Raw genomic sequence first — 15,970 nt, forward strand, 5'->3', positions numbered from 1 at the left:
TTAAAAAGTTCTATTTTCATCTTCTGTTTCCACTGGGTTGGGGATGATTTTGTTTTAGTTTGTCTTCTAATTCAGTAATTCCTTTTCCCATGGTCTCTAAGTCACTTACCTGTGACTGTTGGTCAAAAGGTTGGACCCATTATCTCCTTACTGTCCTTCTTACCATTCATTGCTCTCTCAGGAAGTTTCAAAGATACAGTGTTCTCTTGAATCATGTAGAGAACAGATTCAATTTTCTAGAATTTCTTTACATTGAATTTATTTCAAAAGGAGCCAACCTCTATGAATTTTCTTAGTGTTTCTTTTTATTTGAACCACAGAATACTTTTTATATGAAATGAGTGATAACTTATTTCAATGCAAAGAATGTAACAACAAATAATTTACCTGACCAAATAACCAGTGGACTTTCCTCCAAGAAATACTTATATCAAACAACCCGTGGATCCTCCTACAGAGGAATGGATAATCAGAATAAAGCATTTACATACTAGGGAATACTATTCAGCCTTGAAAAGGGAGGAAATTCAGGCACACGCGGCAACATGGTTGAACCTTGAAGATACTATGTTCACTGAAATAAGCCAGGCACAAAAGGGCAAATGCTGTATGATTCCTCCTATATGAGGTGCCTAGTGTGGTCAAATTCCTAGAGACAGGAAGTAGGATGGTGGCTGCCAAGGGCTCCGAGGATGGGGAGAATGAGGAGATGGTGTTTAGTGGGGACAGAATTTCAGTTTGGGAAGATGAAAAGTCCTGGAGATGGATGGTGATGATGGTTGGACAATGTGAATGCACAGTGTCACTGAGCTCTATATGCTAAAAATGGTTATGATGGTAAATTTTGTTATGTATATTTTACCACAATTAAAAATTAAAAAAAAAAAACACGTAAATCTACTATACCAGCCATTAGAAGGGACAGTTTACTCAAATTTGTATTTGTAGGCACAGGCAAAGAAAAAAATAACTTTAAAAAAAAAACAGTGAGATTCTTTTTTCAGAGCGAGACAGGAAAAAGAAAGAAAAGAAGAAAGGAGCCAGGCATGGTGGCTCATGTTTGTAATCCCAGCACTTTGGGAGGCCAAGGCAGGAGGATCACTTGAGATCAGGAGTTTGAGACGAGCCTGGCCAACGGAGAAACCCCGTCTCGACTAAAATACAAAATTCAGGTAGGAGAATCACTTGAACCCAAGAGGCAGAGGTTGCAGTGAGCCCAGATCAAGCCACTGCACTCCAGCCTGAGCAACAGAGGGAGACTGTCTCAAAAAGAAAAAAAAGAAGAAGGCAGAACGACACCAAAGTGCACGGGCAGCACCACAGAGCTCACTGTGATGCCTGCAGCGACTCCCAGCACTGTCAGTCTGCTTTGCTCCATCTCTTCCTGCTCCAGGTTTGGGGCATCTTAACGACATTATAATCATCAGAAATTCCTCTCCATTTCTGGCCTGAGCACTGTCTTCATCTCTGGATTTAATTAAATCATGGGTTTCAGTATTGATTGGTTTTGTCTTTTCTGTTTATCATTCCCTTAGGAATGGCTGTGGGGTTGATGGGTAGACTAAACAGGCATCTATATCACTTGATGGATATCTGACCCCTGCTCTGGAAAAGGAGGGATTTGGCAACTGTTTTAGCACTCATATATTAGCACATGCCAACATTCTTTCCCTTTGCATCAAGGACTAAATTGTGACACTACAAGTTTGAGCATCTAGATAAAGCCAGACCAGTCATGAGAAGAGAGAAAAGGGAATATTTTAAAAAATATAATGGGCTTTTTCCTTGTAAAAAAATTATTAAAAAAATTATAGATGTTAAAATAGTTAACAGAGAAAACACAAAAGGCCACAATCCCACTATTTTGATAATTCTTGTGATTTTTAAAAAAAGAAATCTATTGTTAGAAAACATAAACAAGTCTAAAAAAAGGAAAACAGTGGGGAGCGGGGAGGGATAGCATTAGGAGATATACCTAATGTAAATGACAAGTTAATGGGTGCAGCACACCAACATGGCACACGTATACATGTGTAACAAACCTGCACGTTGTGCACATGTACCCTAGAACTTAAAGTATAATAATAATAATAAAAGGAAAATAACCCTTTGTTAGTAAATATAAACAGGTAAAAAAAGAAAAGGCACAGAATGGTAAGTGAAATCCTGCACACCCCACTCCCACATAATCCTCAAACGTAGTCACTGTTACTCATTTCTTGTTATCCTTTCCTGGAAATAATTTTTCTATCTATTAATTAAAAACTACATCAACGAGGTAATATTAAAAGCACTGCTCTGAGCCTTGCTTTTGCACTTCATAAAACATATTGAGGCCGGGCTCTGTGGCTCACACTTGTAATCCCAGCACTTTGAGAGGCCGAGATGGGTGGATCTCCTGAGGTCAGGAGTTCCAGACCAGACTGGCCAACATGGTGAAACCCTATCTCTACTAAAAATACAAAAAAATTAGCTGGGTGTGGTGGTGGGCACCTGTAATCCCAGCTACTTGGGAGGTTGAGGCAGGAGAATCACTTGAACCAGGGAGGAGGAGGTTGCAGTGAGCCAAGACCGTGCCATTGCACTCTAGCCTGGGCAACAAGAACAAAACTCTGTCTCAAAACAAAACAAAACAAAATCCACCATCAACGAAAAAATGTATTGAGAACCTTTCCCCATAATCACAATCTGCTCCCCTGCTGCTTTTGCCCTTAGAGTGTATCATCCAGTCTCCCTAATGGAGACACTGGCTTTCCTGTCGTTGCTGTTCCCACAATGCAGCAATGAATAATTTTGTCTATATATCCCAAATAGCTTTTGCAAATATGCCCACGATAAATTTTGATAAATTTGATAAATTTTGCTAAACTGCCTTGAAAAAAATGGGCCCAATACTGTACACACGCTTCTTTCACTCTCTTATCATCCCTGGGTACCATAAAACTTTTGAATTTTTGCGTTCTGATTGGAGCATTTAAAAAATAGCCTTTCATTTATTTTACAGCAGGTTTAGGTCCACAGCAAAATTGAGCAGAAAGCACAGCATTCCCATATATTCCCTGTCCCCCATACACGCACAGCCTCCCCAACCACCAACGTTCCACATAAGAGTGGCATATTTGTCACACTTGATGAGCCTACCCTGGCACATCATTATTACCCAAAGTGCATACTTCCCATCAGTGGTTACTCTTGGTGTTGTATATTCTGTGGGTTTTGACAAATGTATAATAACATGTAGCCACCATCATAGTATCATATTAAAGAATTTCATTGGCTGGGCGTGGTGGCTCACGCCTGTAATCCCAGCACTTTGGGAGGCCGAGGCGGGCGGATCACAAGGTCAGGAGATCGAGACCATCCTGGCTAATACGGTGAAACCCCATCTCTACTAAAAATACAAAAAATTAGCCAGGTGTGGAGGCAGGCACCTGTAGTCCCAGCTACTCGGGAGGCTGAGGCAGTAGAATGGAGGGAACCCAGGAAGTGGAGCTTGCAGTGAGCCGAGATCGTGCCACCGCACTCCAGCCTAGGTAACAGAGCAAGACTCCATTTCAAAAAAAAAATAGAATTTCATTGCCCTAAAAATCCTTTGTGATCCTCCTATTCATCCCTCCCTCACCGCTAAATCTTCACAACCACTGATCTTTTTTACTGTCTCCATATGTTTGGAAGGTCATATAGATGAATTGTAAAATTATGCAGGCTTTCAGATTGGCTTCTTTCACTTAGTAATATGCATCTAAGATTTCTTCATGCCTTTTTATAGCTTGGCAGCTCATTTTTTTTAGTACTGAATAATATTCCATTGTTTGGATGTAGCACAATTTATCTGCTTGCCTGCTAAAGGACATCTTGCTTCCAAGATGCCTCCAAGTTTTGACAATTATGGATAGAGCCTCTGTAAACATATGCAGATATTTGTATGGACGTAAGTTTTAGACTCCGTTGGGTAAATACCAAGGAGTGAGATTGCTGAATCATATGGTAAGGGTATGTTTAGTTTTGTAAGAAACAACCAAATTGTCTTCCAAAGTAGCTGTACCATTTTGCATTTCCACCAGCAATGAATGAGAGTTCCTGTTGCTCCATATCCTTGACAGAATTTTGTGTTGTTAGTGTTCGGATTTTGGCTATTTTAATAGGTGTCTTTGGTACCTCATTGTTTTAATTTGTAATTCTCTAATGACATATATTGTTGGGCATCTTTTCATATGCTAATTTCCATTTGTATATTTTTGGTGAGATATCTATCCAGGGGTTTTGCCCATTTTTAAAAATTGGCTTGATTGCTTTCTCATTGTTGACTTTCATGAGTTCTTGGTACATTGTGAATACTAGCCCTTGATCAAATACGTATTTTGCAAATATTTTCTTCCAGTCTGTAATTTGTCTTCTCATTCTCTTGATGGAATATCTTTTGTGTGTTTATTGGCCATTGCATTTTTCCCCCCTAAAAACTGACTTTAGGTTCTGGCCCATTTGTCAAATGGTTTGTCTTTTCTTTAATGACGTAAATTAGTTGATTTTGCTCTTAAAAGCTTAAGCTGTATCAGATTTATCTATTCCTCCATCATTTGAAAGACTTCACCTGTGAACTCATCCATTTTGTTTTGTTTTAGGGAAAGTGAACATTTCCTTTTGTCTATTCTGTGCTAAGCTCCTTGCCTCTAATCCCTGAGAGGTCAACATTTGGACCCTGCTGCAGAGAAAGAAGAGAAAAGTGTTTTGTTTAAGAAGTCCTCATTTAATTTTCATGTCCTCTTTTTTCTAGGTCACTGGATATATTCATGTCAAGATTCATCATATGAATATATTTATCTTGATGAGTTCATTCACAATTTCTAGGTCAGGTAGTAAATAAGAACATTCCAGCTTTCATAGTGCTGCCAAAGATTAAGGTGTTCCCTCCCAAAAAGGCAATGGTAGACTTTTAACAGTACCAAGACTGTCAAATTGTCTCTTTATTTATTTATTTATTTTTTGAGACGGAGTTTCACTCACTCTTGTAGCCCAGGCTGGAGTGCAATGGCACGATCTTGGCTCACCGCAACCTCCGCCTCCCGAGTTCAAGCAATTCTCTTGCCTCAGCCTCCCGAGTAGCTGGGATTACAGGCATGCGCCACCACACCTGGAAAATTTTGTATTTTTAGTAGAGATGGGGTTTCTTCGTGTTGGTCAGGCTGGTCTCAAACTCTTGACCTCAAGTGATCTGCCTGCCTCAGCCTCCCAAAGTGCTGTGATTACAAGCATGAGCCACTGTGCCTGGCCCTAAATTGTCTCTTTATGTCAGCAAAGAGTGACATTGATATTTCCTATGACAGAAGTCCATTATCTTTCTGGAGCCATGAACCCTGTTTATCTGATGAGTGCCTTGGATCCATTCCTAGCAACATGTGCAAATGTGTCCATGAAACACCAGGGCTTCATAGTTGTCCTGACCCCAATTTCAGAATGTGGCTCTTACAAACAGAAAGGATTTCCACTTTCCGTTAGGATTTCCATTTCCACTTTCCATAAATGTTTTCTAATGTCATTTCTACAGAAAATGCAACTTGAAGAGAAGGTTTAGAACCAACCATTGGGGATCACAGAATGTGATTTGGCATTTTGCTTCTTAGAGTCCAGAAAGGAAGGATGTAAACCACCCACCCCTACACTATGGCAGCTGAACCATAGCTGGTGGGAAAGGTGTTTCAGAAAACAGCATCTCCAGATTTGAGACCCCAGAATGCTTCGTTAGTGTGAGCTCTGGACCTCTTCCCCTCAAACTGAACAGATTCCTTAATGTTGGGCTGGGATAGAATCTAAACTTCCAAAATGTCTCCTTGAGAGGTTAGAGATTGTGAGCAGGGCCTGGGTAAATTATCTAGAGAGAAGATGCCCAATCCCTTCCCTTTCTTTCTGTTCTAGAAGGGCAAGTCCACCTGATGCCTTGCCCAGAAAGCAAATGTACAAATGTCCCCACTGCTGATCAAACCTGAAATTAGTTTGATCAAAACCTGAAGGGACTTTTGCAGGAGACACATTTATGAATAAGCTGCCACTATATTTCTGGGTTAAATTTGCTTATAAGAAATAAAGGGCTTGATCAGAAATCATGGCTGTGGTGTGTGCACATTTCAGCTTACTCCTTCTGGAAAACCCTGCATCATGTTCTGGGCCTGCCCATAATTGGTCCTTACAAAGTACCCTATATTGTCCACCTCCAGAGGCATGGAATAGTGCTCTGTCATTGCCTATTTTCTTGTCTGTCTCCCCGCTACACACTTGCCCGTATCTTAGGCAGGTGGCTTGATGAGCATGGGGATTTGTCTTGTTTGGTTTTACATGCCTAATGGTTAGCCCCAAGGAGCTTACTGACAAATATTTACTAAGTACATAAATGACATTGAAGCCACAGGCTACATAAAGATGCCCAGAATAACTGTTCTGAGCAGATCTCCATGGTTGAGGGACAGAATGTTGCATGGACTGGAGAGGTGGGAGCAGAAGGGCTGAGGAAGTGGAAGCAGGTTCTGGGGAAAGACGATTAGAGGCAAGAGGCTTTGAGCATCAGAAAACAATTTGCCAGATTAGCAGTGAGAAAAAAATGTGATGTGGAGTCTCAGCTAGAATAAATTACACATTATGTTGATATCTAACCATCGACTTCTATCACCCTTGGAAACTCCTTTTCTATTCCACCCTTGACTTTTGAGAATGGAGACAAAGTTTAAAAGTTAACAATAGTCAGAAGATCTTGTAAAATAACCCCTTAAAAAGTCATTCTAAAACCCTCTAGTAAACGTCTGGGCAGCATTGATCCTCTGCATGTAAATAATCATGTATGTAATTCTAGCTCAAGCACTCAAGATTACATTTATTGTGTTTTATCTGTATCATTTAATCTATAGCTCCTACAAATCAAAATGCTTTCTTAAATTCTCCTCTAAGAAAAGGCTACAGACATTTATGAAGGGAATAAATAAAAATAGAATATTGTACTGTATAACTTCTTCAGACATCTTGCTTCCCTAGCATAACTAGAATTACTTCAGTTAGAAACAGATTTTTAGACTATTAGGGACTAAGTCTCGAAATTTTGTCTCATCATAATATTGTTAATGAGGTTTCCTTTTAGTGCTGGTTAGCTAAGTATTGGTGATATGCTGCAAAAATAAATTCTGGATGTAATAGTAAGGCAACAGGAAAACAATTCACAAAAGGCTGCTATGGCTATTATAAAATCCAAGTCAAAAAATAAATGCCATGTCACTTTCCCAAAATACCATGGGGCCAAGTTTCCAAAATCAGAACTGGAAATGAGGCAAGTTTAAGAACATGGCTATAGTGCCATGAACCTGGAGATATCATGAAAGCCAGAATTCCAACTAAATCCTTAGAAAGCCCCATTTTCTTACAAGTTGAGGAAAATGACTGAAATTTCCCCAAGTCCTTCTTTGTGCAGAGACAGTTCTTTACATAGCATAATGAATAGAAAACTACAATTAAGAGAAAATAGCATCTTGGGCAGTCCTGTGGTTCTGAGGTCTGTGTAAGGCTGCCTGCTCTCCCAGGATCTCAGGGGGCAGGTCCACCTCACTGGGGCAGTGTAGTCCATCCCAATTAAACAGAGAACAAATTCTCTCCTTCTCCATTAGTTTTTAGAAACTCCTTTTCGACACATTTCAAGGGTAAAATTGAGACTTCATCTGGACACACTGGATGCAGGGGATCCTTTGGCAACTTTGGGGACCTTCACCCCAATATTGAAATACATGGTGACTGATGTTTATTGGAACCTGGTCTTGCCATTTAATCTCTGCCAAGCACAAGGGCTCAAGATCATTTATTATAAAGCTGAGGTGTCTTCCAAATTAATTGGCTTGTGTCTAACAATTCTAGGTAGCTGGTCCCATCAGTCGGCAACCTGTGGATTCCTTTTGCTACTAGCTTGGTTGAAGTATTTTCCGGGACATTTTATATCCTATAGCAGCTGGTCCATAGTTGCTTTATTATGATTTGAAATATTTTTTTGAAATATCTACTTTTAAAATCCCCAAGAAAAATTTTACTATAGCCAAAGGTAATGACCTAGAATTTGGGGAAGGGAGGGTATTTATCAATTATTTGTCCACTGCAGGAGACTCAGACTGATGTGGAGGAGGAAAATCTTGACCCTATTTTAGAGTGCGAATTTAGCCTATATTGGTGGGGAAATGTCCTATTGAGTTGCCTTTTTCTTAAGAGGATAGTGTCAACTCTTACCTCTGCTCAGGGGGTCTGACAAAGTAAATGAATCTGTAAACATGAACTAGTGAAAAGATAGTTTAAGTTTGTTCTTTGTTCTTTCTTTCTTTTTTTTTTTTTTTTTTGAGGCAGTCTTGCTCTGTCGACCAGGCTGGAGTGCAGCGGTGTGATCTCGGCTCACTGCAACCTCTGCCTCCCAGGTTCAAGTAATTCTTGTGCCTCAGCCTCCCAAGTAGCTAGGATTGCAGACGTGCACCATCATGCCTGGCTAATATTATTTTATTTTTTATTTTTTTTATAGAGATGGGGTTTTGCCATGTTGGCCAGACTTGTCTTGAACTCCTGGCCACATGTGATACACTCACCTTGGCCTCCCAAAGTGCTAGGATTACAGGCGTGAGCCACTGCACCCAGCTGTTCTTTGTTCTTCGGCAAAGAACTTTACTTTGAATGTTATGCTGTTCAGTTATTATCAAAAGCTTGGTTGCAGAGGCACTAGATTAACATGAAGGAAGAGGAGAGGACCTTCCTATGTTTACTTCCAACTTCTTATTGAAAGACCCAGAAGATACAGAATATGAAGTAAATAAATAAACAACAGCAATCTGAGGTGAGAACAAGAATAATCCAGTGCAACATAATCCTGATGGGGTTTCCACACATTTTAATGCTGCTAAAGACAACATAAGAAATACATCTTCGACTACACATGACCCAGCCTCTAAATCTACAGAAGTCTCTACTCCAGAGTAGATGGCCCCACACGGGGTGGGAACATCATGTCCTCAGCCTGCCCTGCATGCTGGTGGCCTTTCCCAATTTCTTGGACTCTGCCAGAGTCATTCCCCGGCTACCTATTTTCTATCTGGAGGCCACAGTCCCAGGCCTCAGCGTGGGTGGGGAGGAGGCCCACTGCACTGCCAGGTGAACGCTCTGCAGGGAGGGTCTCATAAACCAGGTGTGGGAGCAGTATGCTCGGGACTTGAAAGACTCTCACTTACCTGGCTCACACCAACAGCTTCAGACTGCATCAGAATCTCTGGCACTGCAGGAGAACCGGCAGGCAAAGGGAGGGCCCCCACTCCCTCCAGCAGCCCCTACAGATGATGCCGGCTGGGTGCCTGAGAGTGGGAAGAGGAGGATGTGAAAACTCACTGTCAGGTCTAGACCCAGCAGGGCAGCCTGGTTATTTTCAGTGGACTGTGTGTTGGGCTGAGGACAGTTTACCCACCCTGTCTTTGGCAAACTTTCGTGATGGGCTGATTTCTGTTTTTTGATGTATAATCAGAGAAGGAAAAATATATCATGGGGCTTATTTAAGAAGACTGTAATGGTAATGCACAAGGGGGAGTTAGCAAGGGCCAGAATATGGAGAGGAAGAACTTGCCTTTGACAGTGATTTTCTACAGAAAATAAAAGAAAGATATAAAACATGATAGGTGCTACCAATAAGACACAAAAAGTATGAAAAGCAGGAGGATATATAGGGACAATAAGTCCCATATTCTTTAAACCTAAGACAACTAGGTCTCTTTCCCTGCCAGGCCTGAGCCATTTCTCACCCCATGCCTTTGTACAGGCCATCCCTTCTGCTGGCCTTGCCTGTCTGTCTTCAAGGCATGGCCAAGGCCCACTCATGGCACCTGCCTCAGGCCACACTCCCTCCTCCCACAGCCAGCACAGCTGCTGCAGGTGCCTGGTCACGGCTTTCTCTATACACCAGCACAGCAGGCTTCACGCTCCAGTACTGGATACTTTATATAGTATTATAATTTATAATGGAGTAACCATGAGTTCTCAGTGACAGGGCTTATATTTCATCTATCTCTATAAGTACGTCCATCATAGTTTCTGATATACAATAAATGAGAGCCCCAGAAAGACAAGAGTAGAAGACAACCTCTTTTTAAACAAGGACCTCAACAGTTGCCCATGGGACAAAGACAAAGATGAGAGGGAACAAGACAACGAAAAAAAGAACTGATGCATCATGAGACCATACAATGCTCAGAAAATTAAAGCGCTGATTACACCAAAGGAGTATGTGACAGCTTGTTCCTCCTTTTCAAAGAATGGTAGTTTAGCGTATTGTCACAAACCAACTCAGTGACTTTGGGGACGTGATATAATGGCAATACACAGCAACTCTTCATAAGAGATGAATGCAGCAGCAGCAATCCTCAACCTAGAAGTTGATACTCCAAGTGTATTAACAAATTGATTTAGGGAAACCTCACAGCATTTCCCCCTTAGAAACTGTGTGCTCAAGTCCCCAGACCAGACTGCAAAGGCTTATTTAACCCAGAAGACTGCTAGATTATACCCAAACTGAGCTGGGTTGCAAAAAGTATAAGTGAAATGTGGTTCTGCTCCATCACCATATAGCCAAATGATCACTTAACCAGAATGGTAGTTCCTGCCTCTCTCCACAGATGTGCTGGGCATCAACTAGAATAATGCGTGATAAACAGCTTTGAGAAGTGTGCCACGCCATCAAACAAAGGGGGCTCCTCCTAGTGTGGCTCCTATGAAACCTAATTGCCCGTGAAAATACAGTCCTGTGGGATAGTGTGTGCTGCCTTCTGCCCTGGGACTCCAGGGACTCATTTTCACCATGACAACAGGAGCCCAGGATTTCTCTCTTTGTCCCTGGTGGCAGAGGGGCTATGCGATCGAGCTCTCACATGCTTGAGGAATAAAAGTTGTCTGCAGGATGTACATTCAAGTGTCAGCCCAAGTGTCTACTGATTTGTGTGACAAAATCATTAAGGAGATAAAAATAAGGATGACAGCAATATGTCAAAATATTTCAAGATGCCAGAGTTTGAAGTATGAGCAGCAGCAGCTCACGTGGAATGACAAAGATGAGGTCAGAGCAGTAGCAATCAGGCACCTGCTGAACCTTATGTCAACAGTGTGATGGAAGCATCTCATTTCCTCTTCTGAGGTACAAGCCTTTGTTTCTGGTGATGGCAGCCCTTGGGGAGCATATGCTTGTTGGAAATTTATCCTGCCCTAAGGGGCTGTACATCATACTTTAGAGGCCATTTTCTGGGCAGTTGGCCTCTTGCTTAATTTTAAGCCTACATTGCACAACACTGTGATGATGTCTCACATTTTGCACTGGTTTGAGCAGCAGGTGAACATCTGGAGTCTCCAGCAGGCTGAACTCAGAGAAGACAAATGCTCTAGGGAGCTTTATTTAAATAAGAAAAAGTGCTTCAGGTAAGAATTTGTCTGAATTCCAGGGCTGGCCAACACACCCACAGTATCATTCCAGAGTAGAAGAAGGTGAGGAACTCCTCTCCCCTCCAAGCCTTGAGCCAACAGGCCAGTCCCGTCAGTGGGCACAGCCCATCCCTGCTGAGGGATCCTTGTGTCTGCCTCATTCAGTGACCTGCTGTGCAGTGGCAAGAGGCCAGGCCTGCAGTGGAAGGGTTTTCCCTAATTGGCTTCACTCCACTTCCCGCCTCCTTCTTTCTCTGCCTGTTGTGTGCTCAATGCCTTCCTGCTCTGTCTCCCTAGCTTCTGGTTCACTTTTTCTTTTCTGCCTCGATTTAGCTGTCACTAAGCTACTTTGATTCAGTTGTCACTCCACCCTCAATGATTGGCTAACAGGTGTCAGGACGTGTCTGGTTTTAAGGGGTACCCTCTTTTGAGGGATGCCCAAACAGGCCTGGAAGAGAGGTTCTGGAACTCCGAGGATACCTCCCTAGATTCTCACACTTAAACTGCTGTCCCAGACAGACAGGAATCACGTTCCAATCTGCATGGCCAGTGAGGCAAAAACGGCGAAGCCGTCAAAAGCACATGTGCCTCTCCCTCTCTTCCCACTGTGCTTCCCACTATGAGTTCCCGGATGGTAAACCCAGTTCAGTGTCCAGTCCTGCCGAGGATGGAGGCAGCCAGGCTTTGGGCCTGGGGCCTGCTTACCTTACTGCTTACTACCAAGGCCTCAATCAGCTCATCTTCAGGATGCTGCAGAACTGATTTGCAAAGCAGCAAACTAGAATATTTTTTGGAGTCAAAGTCCTTTCTGAATCATTCATATTTCATGTCAAATACTCTCTCTCTCTCTCCCCCCCTTTTTTTTCTTGAGATGGAGTTTCGCTCTTGTTGCCCAGGCTGGAGTGCAGTGGTGCGATCTCTGCTCACTGCACCAGGGTTCAAGTGATTCTTCTGCCTTAGCTTCCCAAGTAGCTGGGATTGCAGGCACTCGCCACCATGCCTGGCTAATTTTCTATTCTTAGTAGAGACAGGTTTTCACCATGTTGGCCAGGCTGGTCTTAAACTCCTGACCTCAAATGATCTACCTGCCTGGGGCCTCCCAAAGTGTTGGGATTACAGGTGTGAGCCACTGCGCCTGGCCTGTTTTTTTTTTTTAATGTAAAAAAAAAAAAAAGAAAAAGAAAAAAAGAGAGTCCTTTTTATTTCCACTAGCATGACAAAGTCCCCCACTGGTTTCTGTCCAGCCTCCCCAGTTGGTCATTTTAAATTTATGTGAAAAGGAAGAGGAATGCCATTTCTCAGTGCATTTCAGCCTAATCAGATGCATTAAGAACTAAGTGAGAAGCACTACAAAGATTAAAACTGGATTGTAACTTAGGAAAGATGGCATCTATTACCATAGGCCTGAGCAAAGCCACACAGCAGGGAACAAAAGAAGTGACTTAAATCCTGGATCTGCAACGAGTTCTGTGACCTGAGATAGATTATTTAGGCTCCTTGGCCACTGTCCTCATTTATACACAGAGAAGGGTGAGAGATTCTGGTCTTTCCAGGCCTATCATGTTATAATTCTAAGACTAAAATCAACCTGAGGCAATAAATCCTACTCCATTAATTTATTTACAATAAAAGAAAAAAATAAGAAAATATAAATATTTAAAACCAAACAATTAAAAAATGTGATCCAAAGAAAAGGCTTCTTCGCTGTGATTGCACATGTCTCTATTAGAAACATTTGGCCATCTAAGGAAAATACAGAAGCTTGGCTCCTCCCTAACACACAAGTGTAGCATGAGCTTTAATAAGGTCGACTATGGATCTCATTCCTCTTGACTATTTTGAGGTGTCTCTCCATTTATTCATAATCAATCTATCACTATATCTCCATATGTGTGTATGTACATGTACACACACACACACACACATACATGCACGCACAAGAACAAAATAGGAAAGTGAAGAAAGACCAGAGTTAGGTCTAACCAAAGACGGAGAAATGAGACTTACAGGAGCTGCCGAGTTTTTGACCGTGACACTGGGGGTGGTTGCTCGCAGGGCCCCACTCACTCCATGGTAGTATTTGAAGCAGATCTTAGTTTCAGCTGAAAGACAAACAAAAAACGAGACTGAGAAGTAGGGTATAACCCAGGGAGAGACAGCTATGGCCACAGAGGACATCTCTAAGAACTGCAACCTAATTCCCCCCACGAGCAAGCCAGGCCATACTCGACAATGATGCTCCTCATGTGGCCTCAAGGACAGGTCTGATTTCTTCCTAAAACTGTGACATGAAAAATTGTTTTGGCCTTAACATTTTTGTATCCAAGTTAAGTCCATTATTTAGACTTCTCAGCATCCATCCTACCCCATTAGAGGTCATTGATTTAAAACCCTTAGTTCTAAGATGTGAGGTGGGTGGATGCCTATCACCTGTCTGTTTCTTCTGTAATGTCCTATTATTTAATTCATTGTGATTAATATCTTGGTAACTTGCAGAAAGACTTCAAGAAGTTATTGAAGTACATGGGAGGGAGGCATATTTTCTAAACTCCTGTACCCATCAATGATAACCTCTTTGCATCACAATTTGTTTCCTTCAAAGTTCTATAGATGTAGCTGGCAGTGGTGGCACGCATCTGTAGTTCCCAGCTACTTGGGAGGCTGAGGCAGGAGGATTGCTTGAGCTCAGGAGTTTAAGGCTGCAGAGAGTTATAATCACTGCAGTGCACTCCAGCCTTGGTAATAGGGTGAGAATCCATTTAAAAAAAAAAAAAAAGAAGTTCTATAAATGGTTAAGCAGAATGTAAAGAGTTTAGGGGGATCACACTGGGTTTGAATTTCAGCTCCATTATTTACAATCTGTGAGACAATGAATAAGTCCCTGTACCCCCTGTTAAAATAGGACTTCATAAGATGTTGCTTAAGCAAATAAAAGTGCTTAGATTCAATTAAGTGCTCAGTAAATGTTAGTGATTGTGATGATGTGATGACTAAATGACAATAACATGAGTCCTTTTCCTTCTGGCATTTAGTTCCATAGAGGACAAGATCTGTAGCCAACATGAGTTTAGTTCATTTGAAGGTGACTTGCTTTCCCCAATTCACTGTTTATAGGATTTGTTTTCTTAAAGTTTAAAAAAATTAGCAGGCTATGTCTTGGTCCCTTATATTTTGTTTGAAACAATATGAGAAATCTCCAATTTGAGATATTTTCTTTCAAATATGGAAATTTGCCTTCAATTATCATATTAAAAATAATGTCTACAATTTTCTTAGCATGCATTTGAAATGTGCTCAGAATGGAAAATATGAAAAATGAAGATAAGTATAAATGAAATAACAATCTTCCGAGATTTTTGCATAATTGAGACTATAGAAACTATAGAATAATACATTTTGCTTTTTAAAAAAATTGACATTATGAAATAAGCATGGCCAACTATCATTTAAAACTCCTCAAATAACATTACTTATTATATAGAACAATTGAATAGATTTACACATTACAAATATTCCTATATTTGGAAATTCAGGCTTTTCTCTGAAAATCAATTACTTTTTACAAATTATTTTTTAAGTTCAAATTTTCTCCCTAGGACAACGGAGCAAAAATCGCTAGATACCTACCCGACATCCATTCTACCTTTCCTCCTTAATAACAGAATCTCAGTTTTATTTTGAGTGATAACGTCCAGCTAACGTACTACATTTTGCAGCCTCCCTGGCAAAATAACACCTATGCAGTTTACCATTGTTATTTTAGGATCTCTGTTACATGTAGCTAAACCTAAACCTAACTGATATGTAAAGCTTTCCTCAATGCTGTAGATATGAATATTGCAGTAGTCTTCTTTAGGTTAAAAGATATGGGCCGGGCGCGGTGGCTCACACCTGTAATCCCAACACTTTGGGAGGCCGAGGTGGGTGGATCATTTGTGGTCAGGAGTTTGAGACCAGCCTGGCCAACATGGTGAAACCTCATCTCTACTAAAAATACAAAAATTAGCTGGGCGTGGTGGCGCACTCCTGCAATCCCAGCTACTTTGGAAAGCTGAAGCATGAGAATTGCTGGAACCCGGGAGGTGGAGGTGGCAGTGAGCCAAGATCACGCCATTGCACTCCAGCTTCGGCAACAAAGACTCAGTCTCCAAAAAAAAAAAATATTTTAAGGACCCTCCCTTCCTGGGGCCAAATTGCTTTCCAAATAACACTTTACACTTCCATCAGGAAATGTGACTCTGACCATCTCATAGAACCCTTGTTAGCACTGAGCATCATCACTTAAAAATAGGCTTAAAATAGATTCCGATTATTATTTTTGTTTCATTTATTTATTAGTAGGGTTAAACTTTTTCATTAAATTTTAATTAGCTATTTAAATTTTTTTGAAGCCATTTAATTGCAGTTGTTTAGGTTTTCCATTACCTGGGTGATGCCTGGATGCTAACCAGTCCCTCTGTTAGTGGATGTGTTCTTACTTCAGATATGCCTGTACTTTGAGTTTCCTTCC

General features: G+C 41.3%; 1 protein-coding gene across 7 annotated transcripts in view; it reads right to left on the minus strand.

Annotated features, from left to right (window-relative positions):
- HECW1 (HECT, C2 and WW domain containing E3 ubiquitin protein ligase 1) overlaps positions 1-15,970 on the minus strand; it is a 462,565-nt gene that overhangs the window by 190,870 nt on the left and 255,725 nt on the right. For all 7 annotated transcript variants that reach the window (XM_032758252.2, XM_032758254.2, XM_032758251.2 and 4 more), the window contains one exon: positions 13,468-13,562. In XM_032758252.2, coding sequence (XP_032614143.1) covers positions 13,468-13,562 — 95 coding nt within the window. The remainder of the gene's footprint in view (positions 1-13,467; positions 13,563-15,970) is intronic.

The sequence above is a fragment of the Hylobates moloch genome, unplaced genomic scaffold (assembly GCF_009828535.3).
Source record: "Hylobates moloch isolate HMO894 unplaced genomic scaffold, HMol_V3 SCAFFOLD_1, whole genome shotgun sequence".
Taxonomy (NCBI): domain Eukaryota; kingdom Metazoa; phylum Chordata; class Mammalia; order Primates; family Hylobatidae; genus Hylobates; species Hylobates moloch.